The 25,209-nt window shown below is 39.2% G+C and overlaps 2 protein-coding genes across 4 annotated transcripts; both read left to right on the forward strand.

Annotated features, from left to right (window-relative positions):
- The first annotated feature begins 751 nt into the window (after window positions 1-751).
- On the forward strand, window positions 752-10,591 carry LOC149838585 (alpha/beta-Hydrolases superfamily protein). 2 transcript variants are annotated; one of them, XM_090006675.1, is made up of 10 exons: window positions 752-1,131; window positions 1,641-1,821; window positions 5,454-5,587; window positions 5,684-5,796; window positions 6,030-6,153; window positions 7,402-7,557; window positions 8,202-8,354; window positions 8,935-9,014; window positions 10,102-10,158; window positions 10,247-10,591. In XM_090006675.1, the coding sequence occupies exons 1-9, from the start codon at window positions 769-771 to the stop codon at window positions 10,130-10,132; spliced, it is 1,335 nt and encodes a 444-aa protein (XP_089862801.1). In that variant the 5' UTR covers window positions 752-768; the 3' UTR covers window positions 10,133-10,158; window positions 10,247-10,591. The 2 variants fall into 2 exon arrangements, with proteins under 2 accessions (XP_089862801.1, XP_089862800.1); XM_090006674.1 differs by having other exon boundaries at window positions 10,109-10,158.
- A 3,439-nt stretch (window positions 10,592-14,030) lies between these two features.
- LOC149838586 (uncharacterized) lies at window positions 14,031-22,154 on the forward strand. Of its 2 annotated transcripts, none has more exons than XM_090007743.1 (3): window positions 14,031-14,455; window positions 17,868-17,891; window positions 21,447-22,154. In XM_090007743.1, exons 1-3 carry the CDS (start codon window positions 14,257-14,259, stop codon window positions 21,746-21,748), a joined length of 525 nt encoding a protein of 174 aa, XP_089863869.1. In that variant the 5' UTR covers window positions 14,031-14,256; the 3' UTR covers window positions 21,749-22,154. The 2 variants fall into 2 exon arrangements, with proteins under 2 accessions (XP_089863869.1, XP_089863870.1); XM_090007744.1 differs by having other exon boundaries at window positions 21,468-22,154.
- Window positions 22,155-25,209: the final 3,055 nt, after the last annotated feature.

The following is a 25,209-nucleotide window of genomic DNA, read 5'->3' on the forward strand; positions in this document are numbered from 1 at the left end:
GTTTGCAAGGTGGGAGCAGCGATTGAGCCTGATGTCTAACGGGTGTTTTTTTTTTTGAAAGGCGGGTTAGGCAGACCCCTACCAGTTATACAACGATACCATGGGATCTGAACTTGCAACGTCCCAACACAAGGAGACGTGCACTAGCTGCTCCTGCCAAACAAGCGGAGCCCCCGTTTTGTTCTAAGTGTTTTTGTTTGCACCCACTTATCAGGATAAAGGTAATAGAGTATCCCATTTTATTCCATTTATCTGAATAAGCGGATTTCTCCTAACACACCACAGGTGGAGAAACTTTGAGAGAAAACTTTGCCATGTTTAGAAACAGCTGGAAGAACTCATTCCTTTTTCCTCGCAAAAGTGAAAATTTCCCACATCCTTGCCAGAAAATTGAAAAGAAGACTTGTACTTAGGGCCCCAAAAACTTTATACCTTGCTTATATCTACTAAAAGCGATAGATAAAAACAATCATGTACATTCCCACAATCAGTAAAGACAAATGCCATCAGCTTTCCAATGTCAAAATAACAAGCCAAGGTGTTCATACATTGGCCATTCATTTTCAAACATATCTATTTAAGTAAAAAGAGAAATATTTCTTTTAACTCTCATCATTGGTCATGGAAAATTGCTAGCTATGAACAGCTGACTAGTTAATTAGCAATGGAACAAAAACATCATTTTCAGATAATGTTTTTAGATACTGTTTTCAGATAATATTATCTCTACAATTATATTGGAGAATGGTTCCCCACAAACACAAGGCAATGAGAATGGCTTCAATTCTTTCCATTCTCCTCCAACTTTGGTGTTGCATCTCTGCCATAGAAGCCATTCCCATATTCTTGTCACCTCAGTCTCTAATCCAAACACCATCACCAAGATCCAACATCTCATACAAAACCAACTTTTTCCCACAAATCCTAGACCACTTCACTTTCCTCCCACAGAGTTACAAAGTCTTCCAACAGAAGTACCTCACCAACTCAGAGTTTTGGGATGGACCCTCTCGTAGAGCTCCAATATTTGTGTACACTGGCAATGAAGGCAACATTGAGTGGTTTGCTAACAACACTGGCTTCATGTTCGATATCGCCCCCAAATTTCGCGCTCTTCTGGTCTTCATTGAAGTGAGTTAACTAATGGAGTTGATGATTTTTTCTTTAGAAATGGTTGCTTAGCCAACTTGTCTGGTGGATAAATAGTAAGGTCATTCCATTTCGACAAAAGACCTATACCTGAATTCCATAGCTTTGCGTCCGCTATCCCAATCATGGTAAGGCAATGTTAGTCCTATGGACTCAATACTGATGGCAATGAGTTCAATCTTGGTTTCACAAAAATGGTATGACTTGCCTAAATCCATATTGTTAGGAACCACAGCACATGGCCAAAACCAATACTCATGTAACAGAGATAGCAATCCCATTTCATTAGCAGAAGATGAGCTGGACAGATGACCAAATCCATGTAATAAGATTCAATGAATGCCAATATATGTGAAGTAGATGTTCCAGACCTGGTTTCTGTATGCCTGAACAAGTGGCATACGAGTCTGGTCCTAAATGGGTCTTAGGGTTGGTGCCAATGTTGTCTTCTCTATATGATAATAATGTTCGGTGGCATCTTCCTTTTGCAGCATAGATTTTATGGGGAATCATTGCCTTTCGGCAAGGAGTCCAACAATTCGTCAAGGACGCTTGGGTATTTGAGTTCTCAACAGGCATTGGCTGATTATGCCACATTGATACTTAGCCTCAAGCTAAATCTGTCTGCAGAGGACTGCCCTGTTGTGGTCTTTGGTGGGTCTTATGGCGGAAGTGAGTCTCTCTCTCTCTCTCTCTCTCTCTCTCTCTCTCAACCACGGGTTTTTCCAGATTTTGTTCCATGAAGACTGTTTGTTGGAATGTTAAGGGCTTAAATTGTCCCACTAAATGCCTGTTTCTGGCTAATTGGGTTAGGGAGCAAAAGCCCGACCTTCTTGCTTTATGTGAAATTAAAATGGAGGTAATCTCGCTCGTGGTCGTTTCTAGCATCTGGCAGGGAGCTGACTATTTCTATAAGCCAGCGGTAAATCATGTGGGTCTTTTCTCTCTGTCTGTTGCTTTCAATTTGCAGACAATTGATAGAAGAGTAGTGATTTCTATTGTTTATGGACCTAATCTCGCCGCCATGAGACCCACTTTTTAGGATGATTTGGATAGGGTTGTCGTTTCCAGCGCGGATTGTCACCTTCTTATGGGGGATTTCAATTGTTTGTTATCTATCCATGACTCTAATAACCTCGTAATTCCTAATCCCTCTATGCGAGGTTTCCAAGACTTTGTTCACCGTCATTTTCTCTACCCTATTCCTTTAACCGGGGAGCGCTTCTCTTGGTTGAATATGTGGTCTCGTCCGTGTTGTAGGGTCCTTGATAGGGTCTTTGTCACCCCTAATTTATTGGACCTCATTCCCGACGTTAAGTGTGTGTTGTTTGCTCCCTCTATCTCGGATCATGGGCAGATCATCACTCATTGGGGGGATGACTTTCAACCCACTAGGAGCTTTGCGTTTGAAGAATGGTGGCTTCAGGAGCCAGATTTTCTCTCGGTTATTACTAATTCTTGGAACAAAACTGTTGATGAGCATTGGGCCGCGCTACGTGTTCAAAATAAGCTTTCTCGTCTAGTTAAGGATATCAAAACTTGGCTTCATAGTCGTAAGGTGGAGAAATTTCAGCAAATAGCCGCATGAGATCAAGAGATTTCTGCGTTGTATCAGTCTATGTCTTCTCCTGACTCTCTTTCTGATTTGCAACTTCTCAGTCTTCAGGCCAGGTCCTTAGAATTAACTATACTCTTGAAAAGCTGGAGGATCAAAGAGGAAATTCGTTGGAAGCAAAGGTCTAGGGTGAAATGGCTTGCGGCTGATGATGACAACACTAAATTTTTTCACTCATATGCTTCCCATCGTCATATGAGGAAGGTTGTTCCTTCTATCTCCATTGAGGGTGTTTCTTATCTCAATCAGCATGTTAATCCGGCAGTCTCACTATACTTTAAGGACTTATATTCTGCTTCGTTAACTGCGGATGGTGTCTTTGGTAATATCCTAGTTGGCTCAATTCAACCTGAGCAAGCCAGATCTATGCAAAGAAGGTTCTCTGAAGATGAGATTTTTTCGGCCATTAAGGATCTGTCGGGTTGGAAAACGCTTGGCATTGACGGGTTTCATGTCGACTTTTTTAGAATCTTTTGGGACTGTGTTAAATCAGACGTGGTGAGTATGTTTGATGAGTTCCATCGTAACTCCAGACTGCCTTATCATTTGCATGTTGCTATTATTTCGCTCATTCCGAAAGATGATGAGGCCAATGATATTTCTCGATTCCGACCAATCTCAGTTATGAGTGCTCTCTATCGGATGTTTGCCAAGGTTTTGACGAATAGGCTAAAATCGGTGGCTAACCATATTTTTTCAGACTCTCAGTTCACCTTGATCCGTAATAAGAGGGTCCAACACTCGTTCATCATGGCATCCGAGGTTGTCCACTCCTTGCAGCATAGCGGTCAACCTTACTTTGTCCTTAAATTAGACTTTCATAAAGCTTTTGACTCTGTGCATTGGCCATTCTTATTTCAAATATTAGCAAATTTCGGTATTGGTCGTCGTTTTTCTAGTTGGGTGAGAGAGCTGGTCTCAAATGCCCAGGCCATGTTAAATATCAATGGTATTAGAGGAGATCGGTTCAAGCTAGGGCGGGGTTTGCGGCAAGGGTGCCCCCTATCACCTTTATTGTTCAATGCAGTTGCTGAGGGTCTTGTGGTCTTGCTTAAGCGGGCTGTTGTATCGGGTTTCATTGATCCTTTGCAGGTTTCCGACTTCCCGAGTCATATTCTTACTTATGCTGATGATATGATCATTTTTGGTCGTGCAAATGTTCAACAGATGCTTAGGTTCAAGCTTATCATTCAGTTCTTTCTCTCCCTATCCGGGCTTTCTCTAAATGAGACCAAATGCTCTATTTCCATGTTCAATGTTAATGCCAATATGCTTGCAGCTAGAAAGAGAATTTTTAATTGCACTACTTCTGACTTGCCTATTATGTACCTTGGTTTGCCGTTACAAGTGAAGCACCTCTCTTCAGCTGCTTGGGCTCCGACACTTCAAAAAGTGAAGCGCAAATTGCTTTCGTGGCAGTCGTCTTATCTCTCCAACGCTGGCCGTCTAACCTTAGTCAGACATGTTCTTTCAACTATTCCAGAATTTTTCATGTCTATGTTTGTGATGCCTGTGGGAGTAGAGAAGCAGCTGACGCGCTTGCTGGCTGACTTTCTATGGTCTGAGTGTCAACTCAAAGGTAAGCGTCACTTGATTGGTTGGCGTTCGGTGGTCTTACCTCGGCGTATGGGTGGTTTAGGCATTCCTGCGCCCAGACTGCGAAGCATTGTTCTTGTCGCCAAGCAATGTTGGTTGGCCCACTAACCGGATAACCCTTGTGCTAGTTTGCTTCTTGCTAAATATGGGGATCCAACTCTTATCCTGGTTCGTCTAGGAACCCGAGGTTTGGCGCTCTCGCACTTGCGTAAATCGTGGTTGAGGGCTTTAGCCTGCTTTAGAGACCATTTTGAGGTCTCCAAAAATTTTGGTCAGTGGTTGCAGTGGGCGTTGGCACCAAGCGGAGAGTTTCTCACCAAAAAAGTCTATAGATCGTTGCTACCGCCAGGGGCTGATTGGTTGCCCGAGGATGTGCTTTGGGCGAAGGGTCCTTCCCCCCGTTCTCGAGTCCTGGCTTGGTTAATTTTGCACGATAGGATCCAGACCCACAGTAATTTAAAGAAGTGGGGCATTCAACTCCCGAGTTGGTGCGTGCTTTGTCAAGCTGCAGAAGAATCTACGTTTCACTTGTTCTGGTCTTGCCTAATATTTGTGGAAATCTTTAGCAGGACTTGGAGGCATCCAGAAGTATTTGTTAAGGAGGAGTCCTTTGCGCTAGATCTGATCTTGCGGCCGGTTTGTATTAGGTGCAGCAAGAGGTGGAGGTTCATCTGGCGGACGTGGTTGCTTACTTCTTGGTGGTTTGTTTGGATGGCGCGAAACGATGCTCATTTTCGTCATATTCCAGTTAACATTCAAAACCTGGTGCATAAAATCTTGGTAGATGTTTATGCGATCTTGCGTATGCATCTTAGTGATCTTCCACTCTCTCCTGCTGATGCTACCTATCCTTTGTCGCAATCTGGGCAAGCGGCTCCGGCGTGAGCCCATTTTATCTGTCTGATGTTCTTTTCTCTTGTGCTTTATTTATTTGTTTTGGCTTTTGTTCTTGTTCAGTTCATGGGTTCAACATTTTGTTGATCTTCATGAGTGGTAATGTTGAATTACTTTCGGCTCTCTCTCTCTCTCATTATTGGTGTTTTTTTTCCTCATCCTCTCATTTTTTGTGTTCTTTTTCTTTGTTTGCCTTTAGTGTTAGCGGCCTGGTTTAGGTTGAAATACCCGCACATAGTTTTGGGGGCAGTAGCATCTTCAGCACCAATCCTACACTTTGACGAGATAACTCCATGGACAAGCTTTTATGATACAGTTTCTAAAGTTTACAAAGTTCGAAGAATCTCTCTCTCTCTCTCTCTCTCTCTCTACAGAGTTAAGCTCAAATTTGTGCTCATTTATGGCTGCACCTTCACTCTTTTTTTGCAGGACACAAGCCTTAATTGCTTTAACGTGATAAAGAAGAGTTGGAATGAACTGATAACGATGGGTTCCCAAAAGGAGGGGCTATTGAATATAAGCAGGGACTTTAGAGCTTGCAAGTAACACTCTCTTTGCATTTTGTGTACTCAAATATAAGAGAATTGACTTGCATCATCAGAGTGACTGATTTAACATGACACTAACTCCCCCCCCCCCCCCACACACACACACACACACAAAAAAAAATAAAAATAAAAATCCCTCTCCCAACACAAAAGGCTAGAGAGAGACCCAATAACTGTTTTTTTATTCAATCCTTAAAATGAAAAATAATATATGGTATGTGTTGCAGGAATGTAACTTCAGTATATTCCGCCAGAGATTGGTTGTGGAGAGCTTTTGTGTATACTTCAATGGTGAACTACCCAATGAAGGCGAGTTTCATGATGCCATTACCAGCTAATCCTATAAAAGAGGTAATTGAGTTCTTCACCAATTAAACAATGGTCATGGTATTTCTTGCTAACTGCACCTTATCCTAGTCCACAGGACTTGTATATTAGGTAACAAGTAGGACTTTTTTTACAACCCGAAGAAACCGCACCCAGCACATAGACCTGTTCAGGACATCAGGCTGGGCTGGGGGCCTAGGATGGCCTGGGATTGGGCTGCATGTGCAGCTCAAGACCCATTAAGACCTGGGATGGGACTAACCTGGACCAATCAGTAAAGAATTCCAGGCTCAATCCAGCCAAGCTGAACAGACTACCTATCTACATTGGCCCAGGTCCTGAGCCTGAGACCCATAAGACCAGGGACCCAGTCCCAGCTCAATAAGAATTGTGTCAGGCTGCCAGAATGTCAGACTTTCTCTAATGCACATCGCGCTTTAGTGGGGCTGACCTGAGTTGGATACATGACTGACCCATCACACGGCAGTCGGCCCATATCTGTCTTGTAGGATACAGAACCTTATATTAGTGCCCTTATGGGAAATGGTTTGGATTTGGATCTGTCATAGAATACATGGTTGCACGTGAACAAGGATATGGTTCATGCATGCAGTATAAACTGCATCTTTCTCACTTTTTGTCTCGTATGCTCTCACTTTATTAAAAGAAATGAGATGAATAATATCATTTACAAGTAGATTGGATATGGGTAGATCTAATTTGTAATAAATTCGGATATGAACTTACCCAAATGACCAGACCTACATCCAATGCCTCATCTTAGATCAATCTAGATGTGGGTCAACCCCAAACTGACCCATATCCAACTCATCTTCAGCTCTAGTAAACAAAATACAGGCTCCAAGCCCTGACTGAATTGACCCAAAGTGAGCTATATGCTTATTTGGTTCATTGGGCCGCGAAGATATCCTGGACTAGATAGCCATCAGGTCCTACCTGTACAATAAACTGATCTAGAAACCATGTGAAGAGGTTATGCCTCGATGCTGAGCTTGATCCAAAATAGGCCAAACCCATACTATGATGACCCAGTGCAATAGGCCTCAAGTTTTGAAGACCTGGGTATTGAAACAAACTCCAACTCAAGCCAACTTAGTTTCAATGTCACATAAGTAAATACAAACTTGGTTGAATCCATAATATGTTTGTTGTAAAATTCGTTGGTTTTCTTCCTTCTTTTTTTTTTGCAAAGCATATGAATATATGTATTTTCTTGTTATTCTAATGTCTTTTTATTGTTTTATTTGGAAGATGTGCAGGATCATTGATAAATTCCCTCCTGAAGCAGCTACACTCACTAAAGTGTTCTCTGCTGCAAGTTTGTATTACAACTACTCACAAACCCAGAAATGCTTTGAATTAGAGAATGGAACAGAAACTCATGGCCTGAATGGTTGGAATTGGCAGGTAAAGAGAAAAAACAAAAAGAAAGTAAATACACATTCAGATACAATATTCTAGGCTAACCTATAAACTTGGGCTCTACTTGGGACTTGGTTGTGGATATGCTCATGTCTGTATGACAAAGAGTATCAGCACCCAAGGACTGTTAAACTGGCACCAAGTTGGTGCTGCCATTCAATCTTTGTGAACACAGGTCTCATGGCTTGGTTGTCTTGAATGGTGTTGCATTCCAAGTTGCCCAACAATGCAGATGAGAACAAGGCAAATGCAGTTGAACTTGGCTCTACATGGTGACTCGCCGAGACCATGGTCTTGATCGGCTCTGATACTCTTGAAAGACAGCATGTTCGTTAAGATTCTTCTGATCAATTATCCATGTATTTTGTGAAAGAGTGCTATAATAGGATGGCATTTGGCTGTTGGCCCATTATATACCCAATGTTGAAATGCCTTTCTATCCATACATGATGCTATCCCTGCATGGTTCTTCAATGACCACACTGAAATGAACTCTCTCATATATAGTAATCTTCTCATGATTCCTAGATAGTAAATAGCTATCATCTTTACATGGTTTCTCAGTACTCAATACTAACATGAATCTCTCTCTCTCTCTCTCTCTCTCTCTCTCTCTCTCTCTCTCTCAGGCATGCACAGAAATGGTGATGCCAAACAGTATCTCTGAACAGAGTATGTTTTCTCCATACAATTTCAGTTACACACAATTGACAGAAAATTGCATGATGAAGTTCGGGGTACAACCAAGACCTCATTGGATCACAACCGAGTTTGGTGGCCATGTGAGTTGAGAACTAACATTTCCAATGCCAAGTGTGCTATTTTGTTTCTTCTTTTCTGCAGTTCATGGCTTTGTGAAAACTTATAGTCGAACATACGAAGATCGATGTTGTCATGAAAATTGTCAAGTATGTCTGGCTTGACAATGAAGAATTTAAGATACCGTTCTCAAGTCCATTGGTCTCTCCGTTTCTTGGTATGATGTGTGTAGCATGGTGTATTGGTTTGCTTAGCTGAGCTGAATATGCTGGTCAAGGCTACCTTCATTTCTTTGGCTATGTTAATGTGCTTTAAGTTATTTGATTTTCAGCCTTTTTGGAAAGTACTACTTACATGTTCAGGTCATGAAGAGCTACCAGTGTAACTGGTGTTTGTAACAATTCAATTTTCATACCAAGAGACGAGTCCTATGATTCTCTACAATCTTTAGCGACAAGTGTGCCTAAGCAAAAGACATGATCCATATGCGTGAAACTTTTCTTGTATTAGTGAATCATGCATAGCAAACTTTTGGACATGAAATGGCTTTTGTGAAAATATTGGGTTCAATTAGTTACTGATTTATGTTGTCATTGGGTGCAGAGGATTGAAAAAGTCTTGAGAAGATTTGGTAGTAATATAATATTCTCAAACGGCATGTTGGACCCTTGGAGCAGAGGGGGGTATGTATATTGGCTTCCCTTTCTGCTGTTTTTTTTCTCGACACTTGCTCCTTCAAGAGTAGTTCTCTTTCATTTCCTTCTGTTCCTCACTTCTTGGACTTCCTTTACGTCACATTTAGATAGTGGGAAAGTGACTCATTTTTATATAAAATCAACTACTTTCTCATGTAATAATAAGTTGAAATCAAGCATGAGATCTATTATCCAAAGTTATCCTGGTCAGGAAAACTTTCATGGGATTTGAAGTTACACCTCCACCCATGTGACTAAAGTTCCCATGGAAGTTCTTCTCACTCATAATTTGTTTTTATATTTTTGATCTGTGTGTGTGTGTGAAAAAGTAGATATGTCCAGTATAAAATTTACTGACACAACCTGATCAGATCTATATCAAATAGAACCACGATTGGATTTAATATTAGATCAAATATTTTTTTTATAGGCAAGCTGGGGTTAGGCAGACCCCCACAAGTTACACAACATACCATTGGGTTTTGAACTTGCAACGTCCCAGCACATGGTGACGTGCGCTAACAGCTCCTACCAAACAAGCACTAACAGCTCCTACAAAACAAGCGGAGCCCCCGTTTGTATTAGATCAAATACTTATTCATTCAAATATATTTAATTTTGCATATAATACATTTAAAATTGAATTTTATCTTAAACTATAACTAAATTAATGATATTTGATCCAACATATTTGGACATGAAATCGATTCCAATTTAATAAAGGCTTGGATCTCCAACTTGTTATTAGCATCAAACAAGAATGACAAACTGAATCACATCTCAAATCATATAGTTGAAAACAGACACAAGGAACTGATACATAGGATTCTAAACAATATGATTTATTTTCACTTGTGATTTACTTTCGTACGAGAAAATCAATTCCTTTCACCAAATGTGCCTTTAGTGAAACAACAAGGCGGTAGAAGATGCTTTTGCCCAGTTAAGAGGAAGCATATATCTGCTAGCATTGTAACCAAACATTGGAAAAATCGTGCACATTCTCTTTTCTGCACAAAACTTGAGGGAACTCTGTAATTGGTAGTTCTAACCTTGGATTATATCTTTCAACAAGAATGCAGTGTCCTCAAGAACATATCTGCTAGCATTGTAGCCATTGTCACTGAGAACGGTAAGTGGTTAGAGGTAAAACTTTTTCTCCTTACAACCTCACTCAACAAGTTAGTCTTAATTATCATGGTTTTCCCACTTGGCCTCAGGAGCTCATCACCTGGATTTTCGATTCGCTACAAAAGAAGACCCCGATTGGCTTATGGAGCAAAGAAGAAAGGAAGTAGAGCTCATACAGAGCTGGTTAGATGAATACTACTTGGAGTTTTAAAATGAGAGAGGAAATGGAACTTAAGACTGAGCTTCAATTTTAAGTTGGTTTTAACTCGGAGCTTTTTTCAAATCCCCAAGTTATCTTCTACCTTGGACTTTTACAACATAGAGGAATTTCATTTGCACCATTGTTTCTAAACTCAGAGTTATGCTCTAAAATGAGAGGAAATGGAACTTAAGACAGAGCTAAGCTGGACAAGGTACAGAGTTTTCCTCTTCCACTTATGGCCACTCATTCAAGAAGTAACAAAAATTATGTTTATTGAGGCAATCAATTTGGCGGATGATTTACATGCAGTTTTTAAGACATATCATGAGGCCTCCAAACAAGATGGATTACATTTTTCCTTTTCACCATTTTATTTTTTAGAAAAATGATCGTACTATATGCCACAAATGGCGTGTTTCTTGAAATGCCCTACAATTTTTGAAATCCGTACCATGTCCAAATTTGCAAATTTTTGGCTTTAAAAGGACTTTTTTACCCTTGGCACAAGCGAATTTCCTCCGGCTTCCTCTCGAAAATGAGAATATGCAAATTTTCTCTTAAATAAATGAATTTTTTCTCAAATATGCAAATTTTCTCTCAAATAACATGCAAATTTTTTCTCAAATATGTAAATTTTCTTCTAATATGCAAATTTTCTCTCAAATATGCAAATTTTCACCTCATGGTTATGTAGGTTATCGGGACATTCACAACTAGACGTACGATCATTTTTTGCATATATATATATATATATATATATATATATATATATATATATATATATAGAGAGAGAGAGAGAGAGAGAGAGAGATTATGGTGCTTCGGGAGCACCTACTCCCACGTAGAAGTCATAGTTGTTGCATCTTCTCAAATAGACCTTATATATGTATTCAACATAGATTATTTGATAGGAATCGTGTTTTGGATCATGTTTTTTGGACATAAAAATATAATTTTTTAAGTCATAAAATTTTGGTACATTATGAGTCATCTATTTTGAAGATCTTAAAAAACCTACATGTATGCCATAGTCACAAGATCCAAAACTTGTTTTCCACTAAATAATAATTGTAGATCATATCTATAAGGTCTTATCAATAAAAAAACTCAAAAATTTAGAAAATTTAAAGCTTCCATTAGGTGGGAGTAGATACTCTTAGGGATGGCCGTGGACTGGACCAGGGTGAGTGTGGAGGACAAGGTCGCCATCCTCGACCCATCTCAAAATAGTGACTTTCATCTCCAATCCATCCCCTTGACAGGGGGGACTTTAGACCTCCGTCTCTGTCCCATCTCAAATTTATCGTCTCTGTCTCTATCCCCGCCCTCGTCTTGTCCCCGTTCTTGTTCTCGCATCTCACCAAATTTATTGTCCCCATCTCTTACTGTTGTGTTCGTTAGAAGGAGGAGAGGTTGAGTCATCGAGAGGGTCGAGTTGTCATGTGGAGCAGCACATAGAGCCTTGAGAGGATGCCAAAATGGTCAACCGCGATGATCGAAAGAAAGGAAGGAGAACTAAAAAAGTTGAAAGGGTCGTTTTAGGCTTTAGGATTATAAATTTAATATTAAGAATATATATAGAAGTTATATATAATTTTATTAAATAACTAAAGGTATTTTAGTAATTTTACTAACAGGATCAGGGTGAGGCAGGGTAGAAAAAAGTGTAAGTCCATCCCCACACAAGTTTTTATTTTCACCTCCATTCTCGGTCCATTTCTTGTTTCATGTCCTCCATCCCCACCCCAAACATGGCATGTGAACATATTTTTGCTTTCCCCCGTACTTCGGGAGTACTCTATCGTTACTAATATATATACAAAAATTGGTAGCTGCTAACATCAATTTTTACAAAAGACCTTTATTGGTGTGCTAAAAGTGTGCGTCAATAAAGGTCTTGGGTGTGCCGCTAAAGGTCCGCACACACGTTTAGTGTGCTAGTGAAGTTTTTTTTCAAAAAATGATGTTGAGCATCTATCGTGCCGTGCGATAGACGCTCAACATGAGTGACCTCTCTTTGAGCACCTATAGAGTGAGCAGCCACACATCTCTCTCTCTCTCTATATATATATATATATATATATATATAGTGAGTGGTAGCTGCCTACCACTCACTTGGTGAGTTGACAGTAGAATCATCGTGCGCTAAAGGCTTTCATGCTTTTAAGGTATCACTAAAGGCTTTCGCGGCGCTTTTGAAGAATTGCTGAAAGTTCCTTTAACCCTTGGCGTCACTTTTCCAAATACCATGCATGAGGCCCTTTGTTTGACGTGTCATGACATTCACAAATATATTAACATTTGCAATCATGAGTTGCAAAGGCCCCCAAAACTTACGAACCTCCCTTTACTAAAATCGCATAAGGGGCACAAACATTCACAACTACGTTTTTATATGTTCTTTTTTGTTGTATTTTTAGGATTAATATTTTATATTTAACAAAAAATTTACTTATTTAGAGAAAAATCATATATTTAAGAAAAAACTCACATATTTAAGAGAAAATTCACATATTTTCATATTTAAAAGAAAAATTACATATTTAGGAGAAATTCACATATTTGAGAGAAAATTTGCATATTCTCATTTTAAGGAGAAAGTTTGCATAACGGGAGGAAATTCATTTGTGCAAAGGATAAAAATATCATTTTAAAGTAAAAAAAATTACAAAACTGGACATTGAGATTTAAAAAATTGTAAGGCATTTTGGTAAGCACATCATTTTGGTGTACAATATGGTCATTTTTCGTTTATTTTTAACACTAGTATTATGGGCGGATCACAATTCACTTCCAGATCCAGGACAAAAATTATACCATGTATGAATCCAAGTTGGCTCTGGTTCCTCATTCCTACCTGACCTGATTCAATAAGCTTACTGCAACCAATTCACACGCCCTCATGAGAGAAAGAGATTCTGTACAATATTTGCATGGATGGATTGATCATGGTAGCTGGATTAGTTAAAGTGGCACTATCCTAGCCAAGGTCGTTCAAGTCCCTCTGGTGGCTAAGAAAAATGGACTATTTTAATCAAGCACGAGGAAGAGCTCATGCGTGCGTGATAAGTTATATATTTGCTACCATCTATGCATAATCCAGAATGATTTGTTTGCTAGTAATTGCACTTTGCGTCATCTTTTTTCAATGTAAAAATATGTTGTGTCATAAAATCTTGGTACACTGTGAGCTGTTGATTTTAGATGTCCTTACAAAACAGATTTACACATTGCAAAACATTATCTAAAGAAATTATGTATATCACATCCATAAAGTTAGATCTACAAACAAAAAAACTGCTAAAATTGAGTGTACAAACTACTGCAGCAAATTTATATCCCAATAGATATGGCTACATCCGCGCTACTTGAAATAAACTAATATGGGAACCTAGTAAATTGACCATATTATTTAGTACAGGTACCACAGCAAATATACCAATCCCTGAAAGCTGTTCTGACTTGATGTAATAGAATATAAATATGTTGGTAAACATTATTAATATGTAAAAAATGGCACAAAGTGCATGCAAAATCAACCTTTTGATCACTAATTTAAAGACAAAATATACACCTTTGAAACCGTGTGAAGAAGTGTGGTACCCACAATCCCACTTGTTTTCTAGTAAGTCTTTTAGACCATATGAGCTCAATGCAAATCTGAAATGGGATTTAGTAGTGGAATGTTAGGCTGTATTTTTCTCGTTGGTTTTGGAGGTCATGCCTAAAAGTCTAATACATAAATGAGAACAGACTTGAGTGCTTCTTAATTTTTCTTGGTTTGACGGAGACATAATCATCAGTAAAGGGTCAGGACTTTGGGAGGGGGGGGGGGGGGGGGGGTGGCAGTTTCTGTGATGAAATAAGCGATCAGATCTCAGAGAGAGAGAGAGAGAGATGTCTTCGTTTCGGAGGTCCGGGGGGTGGTTGAGGTGCTGCCTGCTGATGCTGGTTGGAGTGTTGGTTCTCTCAGTGTCTGGGCCTGCCCTCTTCGTGAGGCTTAAGAAGGGCTTAAACCTGGCGAAGCGTGCTGGGGATTGCCCATCCTGTGCCTGCGACTGCCCACCTCCTGAATCACTCCTCAAGATTGCGCCAGGTTCTCACTCTGCCTTCTGCCCTATGCTCTCTCCCCCACCTTGTTTTTTTCTCTTGGATATTTGCCTCTCTCTCTCTCTCTCTCTCTCGTTGGGGTATTTCTTGTTGGTTTTTTTCTTTTTTTTTGCCGGGGGGGGGGGGGGGGGGCGGCGGGGGGAGAGTTTAGATTTGATCTTCCTAAGTTTTTAGGTGGTGTGTCTTTGAGGCACATAATGATGTGAGGAGATGTTGGTATGTTAGATTGAATTGGAGATAGCTTCTTCTTTTATGGGTGATCGAATGTGCATTGTTTATGCATCTGTTGTACATCATCCGGTCTCCTACTTCCTTCTAATTTCCATTTTGTGACCACTAATGCTAATAAGAATCCCATTTAATGTTTCTCAAATATTCTCAGTGTTTTGGTCATTGGGGTTTCTACATTAGGCATTTGATTTTGGAGGGATCGCGGGTAGAGTATTTGCCACTACGTAACTTCTTCTTCTTCTTCTTCTTTTCCTTAACATTTTGTAAATCAATTGTTTCTCTTTTTGAAAAGAAGTTAGTTTTTACCTTTCTCTGGTGGATAAAAGTTTTCTGATGTGGTGAAGGGTTTTATTGTAATTTCAACTTGGAACTGAACAATGTCAAATTACGCAACCATTAAAATCATCTAGTTGCTACGTGTTGAAAATTTCCTTCCAAGAGTTTATCTAGTGATGGATCTGGAAATTATGGTATTTAGATGTCGCTTTGGCTAATTTGTTGCTACTGTGTTAGGATTTTCATAGATGAGACTTGCTTTCTTCCTCTTTATTATGCCTTGTTTTGTTCTTATTTAGATTGAATAGAAAAATCGTGATATCTGGCTCTGACTCAGGAGGGGAATTGAGCCTTGCATCTTGAGTTACTTCTTTTGTTTACTTGGAATTTTTCTTTATGTAGATGTTATATCTGGTACCTCCTTGTTCAAATTGATTTAATCTTGATTTTCCAATGTGAATGCTAGTATGGAATTTCAGATGTAGGTTATTTTCTCTATTTTTTGTATTATTATTTCTTTCCCACAAACTCATGATCTTTTGGAGCTTCTCATCAATCATCAACCAGATCACGTTTCCAAATTTCTATATACTCCATTGGCTGAAGGCATGCTCATAAAATGCAACAAACATTTGAAATACCGATCAGTGTTTCTTTTGTCTGTATAATCAATACCCTTTATACCTTTTGGCACATGCAATGAACTTCCGCAGACCTATCAGGAGATAGCTTATGCCTAAGTTATATGATGAAAAGTCCTAAGGTGAGGTCTTGTAGTCAATATGCTATCTGAATATAGTAAAATATAAGATTTTACGGAATATATTTTAGATGAATATTGATTTCAAGTTGCACTGCAGCATGAAAGTGTGTGGAAATTCGTGGTGAGCCTCACTCACTTGTAGGGAATATAAATCACTTTCTATTGTACGCTACTTATTCCTTTTTTAGAACAATATTTTGTTTTAAGATATGAACACAAAACTTTTAGAAACTTCTAAAGTTCATTGGGAGGGAAACACATAGTTCTACTATTACTTGATGTATATCATTTAGTCGCTAATTGATTCAAGCAAGGGCATTTAACTAAAAACCTAACTGAATACTTTTGACTTAATTCAGTTATGTCTGCTTAAATCATTTATGTGCAACATGAAGTAATAAGAAATAGAAGTTAAGACTCTTGGAGATAGCCCATGGACAATTTCAAATGGAAAATAAGTGTTCTGTTATTGAAAGTAAAGGATTGTTCACATTTTTCACATTTTTGAGAACTTGATGAATAAATTTGTTAGCTTGGCTCAATTTGATGGAAAAGTGGGCAACCCATTACACAAAATGTCAGGCGGAAAAAGAAGAGGCTAGTGCCACAAATTCAGTTGGCTTACTCAATTCTTTGGCTTTAGTAAAAAGAGTCAATGATTTCTATGATAGCAGCATCTACTTGGGGCCTTTAATGGTGTACAAAATTTTCACTCCTCCCCTTTGATGCAACCCATACCAGCCAACCATGCAATTGGGAGTAATGTAATAAAAAAGGGCACTTTCCTTTCTCTCAGAAAAAAAGAAAAAGGAAAGAAAAGGCACTTGCACAATGCATGTTGAATTGTCCCACTGTATAACCACATGGAATGTGCATGCTGGCCAACAACTTACTTTGCCTTTGAAGGTCACTGTGAATTAAAGTCCACGCTATAATATAGGTAACATTGATCTAAAGCACATTGTGCTAGGTGGCCAATGCACATGTAGCACTTTAGAGTTCAAGTGTTGGCTCAGTAAGTAAAAGATTGTGTGATTTGATGGAGCAGTCTGCTTCTTTGCAGAGAATTACATTTTTCACATTTCTTGAGGTCAGTGTTCTATAAATTTTTCTTGTAAAGCAAACATACATTAGACTTGACATTTTCACAATGGATATCAAATTATCCCCTGTAATGATAATTTAATCCAATGATAGGTTGGAAAAAGGAAATGTATGCAGTGATATTAGTTTTACGGAAAAAATTGGACTGCTCATTTTTTTGTAGCACTCAACAAAGTGAGGCGTGGCTCTTTTCTATTCTTGGTTATCACAAGCCTATCTTTTAAAGGATTCAGTTGAGTGTTCAAAGTAGGACCACTTGATAAGCTATGTTGTTTGCTTATTTGATTTAATAGTATCATCTGCCCTTGGAAGTATCATGTATATTAATGTCAATAACTTGTATGTAAATTCAAGCCATTGTGCTTTTGCTGCTCACTCTCTTGTGGTTTTAAGCAGGGTTACCAGAAGCGCCATACCATATGGGGAAGCACGCTTCCCCGAAGTGGCGCTTCCAAAACATGTGGGGAAACGCACTTCCCCCTCACTTCCTCTTATTTTTTTTGTGTTTTAGCGCACTTCCCCCTCACTTCCTCTTATTTTTTTTGTGTTTTTTTTTTATTTTTCTTACTTTTTTTTCTTTTTATGCTTCCCCCTCACTTCCGGTTCATTTTCGAGACGATTCCTGGTTCATTCCTAAGTTGTCCCGCGCTTCCTGCTTCCTAAAATTTTGGAAGTGCCTCGCTTCCCGCTTCCCGAATCGCTTCTTGCTCTTGCTTACCCGACTGACAACTCTGGTTTTAAGTGGCTTTTCTACTGTTGATCCTGTTGTGATTTGAAAGAACAATCTACTATTTCCATCTGAATATTTTACTTGATAATCTGATGGAAGATAGCAAAAAAAAAAACTAAAGGCAATAAAACTTTCTTCCTGTTTACTTCCAATATGTGCATTTGTTTTGTTTTTCTTTTTGAACTTCTTCCGCCATCTGAAAATTGTCATAAGCTAACTTTGATATGTTCTTTCCTATCTTCTTTTTTTTTGGGTCACCTTTTTCTCATGCTTTCTATTTTTAAATTTTTGCAGGGCTGGTCAACCTTTCAATTACAGGTTTGTGATGATCTCATGAAAGCCTTTCTTTTATTGCAAATTATAATAGAAATGTTGATTGATTTCCAAATTTATCAAGTTCATAAACAACTAGTTGCAAAATATGTGAATCCATGCTAGTTTATTCCTTTCTGGAAATTTAATTGCACTTCCTTATTATGATATTATCAGTCCTTATCTGCTTCTCATGCTGCAATTTATGTTTCCAGTACACTCCATGTTGGAATAACACACTAGTATTGATATGTGCTCAATTCACGTAGGACATAGTGAAAGGTGTGACAATCCCATGCTACAATTCATGTTGCCAGTACACTCCATTTTGGGTTATACATTAGTATTGATACATCATAAGACATGATTTTCTCCATATACAGGACATTTTGAAGGTGTGAGTCCAATTTTTGGACACTGCTATCTCCTTTGACAAATATCTAATCATAAAGTTCAAGACTCTATATGACTGCAGTAGTTTCCTTTTCCTGTTTCACAGGGCTAAATCAAAGAAGATACTGTTTTGATGATGTCGATACATTATATTAGATTTATGTTGATAATTGCTGATCAGTAAATTATTTTCTTTTTTACACTATAGTAATATAAATGAATAATAAACAACTGTAGTATCGAGGCACATGCTGCATCTTATCATTCACATGCATCGAATCTAGGCTGATCTCATTATCATAGGAATGGATCTAGCCATTAGGATTATCAAACACAATTATTTGCCATGCTCTAAGTCGAGGCAAATACATGGTTAGGGGATGTCTTGTAGGGATGGCATTGTTTTTGCAATTCAACCATTGATTTATTCATTTTAAAAATTTAGATCTTATAACTAATATGGCTTTGATTAATCCTGCCAATCTAACATATTTAGAAGGGTTGATCTGGCTTTTGATGAGAGAATCTACCTAAACCCAAGGTATGTTCTAAATATTCAAGGCTTAAAAAATCATGTTTTTCATCAAAAAAATATAATCCAAGTGTCGTTTCCTAGTAAATCAACTGTGCCGAACACATATGTATGGTCAGATTTAAGTAATACATGGGGAAAACCCTTGGAAAGCCCGGTAAGCATGGCGGTTAGCTAGAAAAGTGGCTAGCAGCTACCACCTTTTCATATATATATATATATATATATATGAAATTTTAAAAAACACACCTAAGTTATTTTTTTTTAAAAACACCCAAGTTATTAGTGTTAATAAAAAACACACCTATATTTATGTTCCATTAAACATATCTCTGTTTCTGTTTGTTTAACTTGGGTTAACACTAACCCAAGTTGAGTTTTGAACATAAATTTACTAATTTAACCCCCACCTTCTCTCTCTCTCTCTCTGTCACCACTACAGCTGAGCTGACTAAATCTTGCTGAATGCATCTGCGGGTTTGTGAAAAACACCCTGAAAACCCATGTTAGCGTGCAGTAGTCAGTAGGCTCCTAACTTTGGTAGGATGTGTGTGTGTGTGTGTGTGTGTGTGTGTGTGTGACTTCCAATTTGTATGGATACGACAAACAACTAGCAAATAATGAATTTGCAGAAAATAGCTGCAAAGTGTCGTCTGCTAATAAATTCTTGATATCTATCAATCTTAGCACAGACACTTGTTGCTGGAAAGTGGAACTAGTCCTGCCTCAGTTCCGAGTCCTGAAGACCATTGGATATTGTGGGTAGAGAACTTACTACTTTTGTACAAGCATGTTCAGTAGAATATTTGTGGCAGCAAATCTAGAGAGATATCGTGAACAAACTCTTTTTAATAGGAGCCAGAGATTCAAATGTGTTATGGCTGTCTGATCTATCCACACCTACCTAAGCACATTCATGTTTGGGATGTTTCATCTCCAACTCCGAGATGGAATTTGGCATCGTGCAGCTCTACTGTGTTGTTTCATGTTGATTTTAAATGGATTACTTGTCTGGTGGTTTATTTCTGTACTAAAGGGCTCCATTTTGTTAGCTTGATTTGGTTACCTACTTACCTTGTATAAGTTTGGAAAGTTTCTCTCTAATAAATTGTAGTAGGGAGAGATCAATGGGTACTTAAAGTGGTGTACATTGTACTCACTCTTGTTTGAGATGGAGACTCCATATTACTTCATCTATGGGGTGCCCAACCACAACTTAGGAGTTGCGATGATATGGATCAGATTGACCCAGATCCAAGGATCCAGTAGGTTACCAGCTGGGCTTGGTGGGGCCCACTCAAGGGGCGTCTCCCTCTATTTTTGGGCTTGCTGGAAGGGTGTGTAAGCTAGGTTATGAGGGCTCTAAGAAAGAAAAAAGGGAAGATAAAGGCTTGGCTAATTCTGGAGGTCAGGATTCCAAAATTAGTCAAGTCTACGGGGAGCCTAGGAAGGCTTAACTAAAATTAGCTTATAGTCCAAGGAGGTCTAACTAAATTCAGGAGTCTTAAAAGTATTTTGTGAATTGTGTAAAGGGTTTATGAGGCCCTCTATGCCTATACAGAGGCCTTGTATTTCACACTTGAGGAATATGAAAGGAATGAAATTTGAAAGTCTCTATCTCTCTCTCTCTCTAAGGCTCGCCTCCCTTTCTCTCTTCTTCTATCTCCTAGCTCATATCTCTCTCTAGTTAACAGACCTCCCAAGTAGGTCGTGTGGGGTTCTTTGGATCTGCGGTGCTACCCAAGGTTCATTCAAGTGTACGAGGGGCCAAGTTCGAAAATCCGGTGGTTCTGATCATCTCAAGCATTCCCTGGTGAAGTCAACCTCAATCAACAAGTCCAACCTCTTTTAGAAGCCCCTCACTGAGTTCCTTAGGTCTGAGTGAGCCTGCATCATCTTTCCCTTCACCTAACCAAGTGTGAACCCCCTAAACTCAAGTAAGCCCTACCTGAAATCTGTAGAATCCCAACCTGTCAGACTTCGTAAAATCCCTTAGACCCAACCATGAGGAATCTGGGTCTGAAATTTGGACCCAAGGTCCTTCAATGTTAACCAACCCTCCAAGTTTCATGATTTATTGAGTCTCCAGTGCAAAGAACTAGATTTTGTAGTCCAGTTTGTCTGCACCAAAACCAGCTTGTTCCTGCATAGTCCTGAAATTTTCAGCAACTTTAAAATTCTATATCTCCCTGTTCTCGCGTCCTCTGACCCTGCAATTTTGTCAGAGTCTACCTTAGGGTGTCTGAAACCAACCCCCAAAATTTAGGAATTTTTTGCTGCACCGTTTGGGAGAACTGAATTTTTTTCTGGAACCTGTCAGACCCTGACTACCTACTCCACCTGAGTTAGCCCATTTAGACCTTGACTTGAACCGTGTCCAATCCCGAGACCCAAGCATGTATCAACTGACACTTGATTTTTGAAATAATTCTTGTATGTGCAGCTGCTTCAAGTTTAATCTCTCTGAACACAATCCTTGGTACTGTTTTGCTGGTGGCTTGAAGCATGACATTCATCCTTTTTTCTTTACAGAAAAGTATTTTTTTTCTTAAAAAAACTTTTTTTATTAGAGATAAATTTCTGACTTCAAACATTAAGGTATGCTTATCAATCACGATACCCACTAACTTCCACAGATTGTGGGAAGCATGATTCAGAGCTGAAAAAGGAGATGGAGAAGCAATTTGTAGATCTTGTGTCAGAGGAATTGAAGCTTCACGCAGCTGTTTCTGAAGAGCATAGGCATCACATGAACCTCACACTCGTAGGGGCAAAAAGGGTAGCGACTGGATACCAAAGAGAATCAGAGAAATGCAATGCTGCAACAGAAATCTGTGAGGAAGCCAGAGAACGAGCTGAGAAGTCCTTGATAAACGAAAAAAAGGTAACAGCTTTGTGGGAGAAAAGAGCTCGCCAACTAGGCTGGGAAGGGGAGTAACTAGAAATGTGGTGTTCCCTCAAATTTTCCTTCTCTTTAGAGTTTCCTCCATAAAGGTGGGGGAGGGAATTGATTCTTCATATTGATGTATGATTTAGATGTTGTAGGCCTTCTTGTCTGATAGGTGTGATTAATGCCCCTTCTCATGTTTTGGCAATCCATTTTTATGCAAAGAATGGAAAAAGAAAAGAAAAGAAAAGGAGAAGAATTGATGCTTGTAAACTAGGGGATGTTGAGCGTGCCCTACATAATATGGTGAAAGAAGGATATCACTATAGGCTTTCATTGAAGTTGAAGAGACAGGCAGACTTGAGATATTGTTTACTGATGTCTACTGCTGTTTTCATTCCCTTAAGCTTGTTCTCTGCACAATTCTAGATGAAGATTTTTAATGAGCTTTTGTTATTTAAAGGGTTATAGTCAACTAAAACATGAAGAATTTTAATGAGCTTTTGTTATTTAAAGGGTTAAAATCAACTAAAACAATAATGTTCAACTGATTCTGCATTTGCTTTGATGTGACCATTCGATTGCCTAGTTGCTTGTGCTCAACCATATCGAATTGAAGGACCCAAAAAGGAGGGTGATGTTAAGAGTTTAGCTTAAGGTGCCGAGTAAGTGAAATGTTATTGTTTTTACAAGACACGAATACACAATTTTTTTGAAAACTAAACATGAGGACACATTTTTTCTACTGTTTAATTGATAAAAAAGTATATTTTGACACTTTAAAATGTATAAAACCTATTTCATATAAAATATTGTTCAAAATATTAAAAAAAAAATCAGTTCTAAATTATTTTAAAATTATGAAAAACTATTTTTACATGTTATAGGATGCCATGTGGCATGCGTAAATGTTTTGTTGTAGCTAGAGCCGCTATGGAATTAGCTGCACGTCCTCTAAGGGGTTGTTTGATGGCTTGTCCAAGATTGGACGAAATGAACAAACGGAATGGAACACAACATTGGAAGAAACACTAATCAATGGAAAAAAAATCTAATGAAGAAGAAGAAACCCTAATCAATAAGAGAAGCCTAATCAATAAAATCAAACAAAAACCCCTAATCTAAGAAAACCCTCACATATGAAAACCTAAAAAAGGCCCTAAAAAAAATTTGATTCAAATAGAAATAAAGGAAGAAGAAAAGAGGAAGAAAGAAAAAGGAAAACCTCACCCGCGGCCTCATCCCTAGCGGCCTCGAGTCACCTCGACCTCGACGCCCCCTGATCCCCTGGCTGCCAAGGAGAGAGAGTAACCCTTACCCTCAAATTTTTTTTAACGTATTTTCCACATCCTGTTCTTTTTGTAATAGGTGAAGGGTTGTTACAAAAAGAACAACTTTTTAAGGATGCGGTGGAGGCCATTCCAAGCATCCACCGCATTGAATGTTTCTTAAAATCACTGCCCCCCTCCCCCCCGCATCCATTTTGTCCCATTTTGGGCGGGGACAGTGATTCAAACATACCCTAAGAGTCTGTATCAGGTGCAATCACATGGCAGGAGGGTGATCAGGTGCTTAATGCACAAATATTTGTGCAACTGGTCCTCTAAGTAGAAAACCCTGTCCTTGTAACCATAGTTATTAAGATAACTATTACAATATTGCTATTTAGCAATGTAACAATCATGAGTACTTGGATTTTTGGGTTGGGGAAATCTTTTAACAAACACAAAATTTCTTTTCTTAGGTAAATCTTGAGAAGAAAAAAAAGAACAATATTTTGAACATATCAGAATTTTATTATTTTACTTGTTGCCCATCGGGCCCAAGGTAGGCCGTTCTCCATGGTTCAATTTGGATCACATCAAAGCAGACCTAGTCCATTCGGATCAACATGTTAGTAACTTGGATATTGCAGTCACCTGTGAATCATGCATCAAATAGTATAACGCCCATGTTGCACACCCTATTTCTCAAAAAATACAGACCAATAAATGGGTTTTGAATATCTAATCTGATCTTTCAGACCAAAACCTAACATCTTATCTGATCTATTTTTGTATGATCCACCTAGTCCAATCAGGCTCTGTTTGGGAGCTGGTGTAGGAAGGGAGATGGAAACTGCGATGAGAGTGGTGATAGGTAGGAAGACTAGAACGGTGATGGGAGTGGATTACATGACAATATCTTCACAAGCATAAGCATGTAGTGGAACATGTGATTATTGGATTTTCTCAAGATTGTATGGTTGCAATCACAAGCACACCACTTTCCCAAGTTTATTGAAACATGAAAGGTGCAAACTGTGTTGTGATTGTTGCCTGAGAAGGCTCATTCCTTAAAACTTGTGATTCTTGGTCACAAGATTGACCTTCTAACCAACAATCATAGCTTTTACTTTCTCAGCTATGACCTGAAGCGAGGCGACTCCCTGGGGGCAAGGGGGTGAACCCTGCGAGTTTTACGCTGTCAGGACAGCGACCGTAAGTACAACAGGCAAAGCCAGCACGATTAGGTCTCTGATCCTGCTAGTGGTTTCTCCGTGTAAATATAAAAGAAACATTTATCAACTGAGTGATTTTACGACTAAGTGTGTAGGGTTACCAATGGGTTGGGTACTGAAACGTGAATATTTTCTGGATCTAACCAGACTCCAGTAATGTGAGCGAGGCTTGAACAATGATTTTTTCCATGATATCTAAGCAAACCTTCGCTGTCCCAAGAATTTGGCTTATGTTTCTACATAAAAATTACATACTTTAAACACTCTTTAAAATATACGGATCTGGTTTGGGCTTCCATTTTTCTGGATCAGACGTTAACACGACCGCTTGTAATTTGGATGGGTTTGGGTGAAACCTAATGAGTCGATTATCCAACACGTTGAAAGAATGAGAGCCCTTTAGGTGTTCCAATACAACGAAGGAAAAAGTGACCAAATGTAATAACTAAAAAAATTGGGCATATATTGTGATTAGCTGATGAGTTGAGGGACTTTGCAATGCACCCGAAGAAATAAATTGGGAAGTCGGATTACTTTTTGTGACATTTGAAAATGGAACATTTTCGTTTAAAGACCTCTTTTTCATTCATAATTTACTTAAAGGCCCGGCTTGAAAACCAGTGTTGTGAGAGGTGTACGCCTCAATACCTGAAGCGTACGCCTCAGAGGCGAGGTGCACGCTCAAGGTACTAAGGCGTTGCTGTGATGCGCAAATTGCCCCTCATCAACCTCCGGAATCCCCTCCTTCATCCCCAAGTCTTCCTCCTCCACCCGATTCGTCGGCTGTGCTAACCCCAAGTGCCGGTGGATCCACCGCCATGTGCCGGCCAACTGCTCCTCTGCCGCTCCCTGTCCCCCGTACATCCTCCTGTCCAGCTCCGGCATCACCGGCAGCGGCCTCCTCCTCTCCAATACGCTGTCGCTGCCGAGGAAGCCCCCCCCGGTGGCGAACTTCGCCGTTGGCTGCTCAGTCTTTTCCGACCACCGGACGACCGGCATAGCTGGTTTCGGA

The sequence above is a fragment of the Nuphar pumila genome, chromosome 5 (genome assembly GCF_984573655.1).
Source record: "Nuphar pumila chromosome 5, dmNupPumi1.hap1.1, whole genome shotgun sequence".
Taxonomy (NCBI): Eukaryota; Viridiplantae; Streptophyta; class Magnoliopsida; order Nymphaeales; family Nymphaeaceae; genus Nuphar; species Nuphar pumila.

Coding starts and splice junctions, on each gene's coding strand:
- LOC149838585 (XM_090006674.1), top strand. CDS start 769: ATGAGAATGGCTTCAATTCTTTCCATTCTCCTCCAACTTTGGTGTTGC. Junction 5,588..5,683: donor CAGTTTCTAAAGTTTACAAA/GTTCGAAGAATC, acceptor CTTTTTTTGCAG/GACACAAGCCTTAATTGCTT. Junction 6,154..7,401: donor CAGCTAATCCTATAAAAGAG/GTAATTGAGTTC, acceptor TTTATTTGGAAG/ATGTGCAGGATCATTGATAA.
- LOC149838586 (XM_090007743.1), top strand. CDS start 14,257: ATGTCTTCGTTTCGGAGGTCCGGGGGGTGGTTGAGGTGCTGCCTGCTG. Junction 14,456..17,867: donor ACTCCTCAAGATTGCGCCAG/GTTCTCACTCTG, acceptor AAATTTTTGCAG/GGCTGGTCAACCTTTCAATT. Junction 17,892..21,446: donor GGTCAACCTTTCAATTACAG/GTTTGTGATGAT, acceptor TAACTTCCACAG/ATTGTGGGAAGCATGATTCA.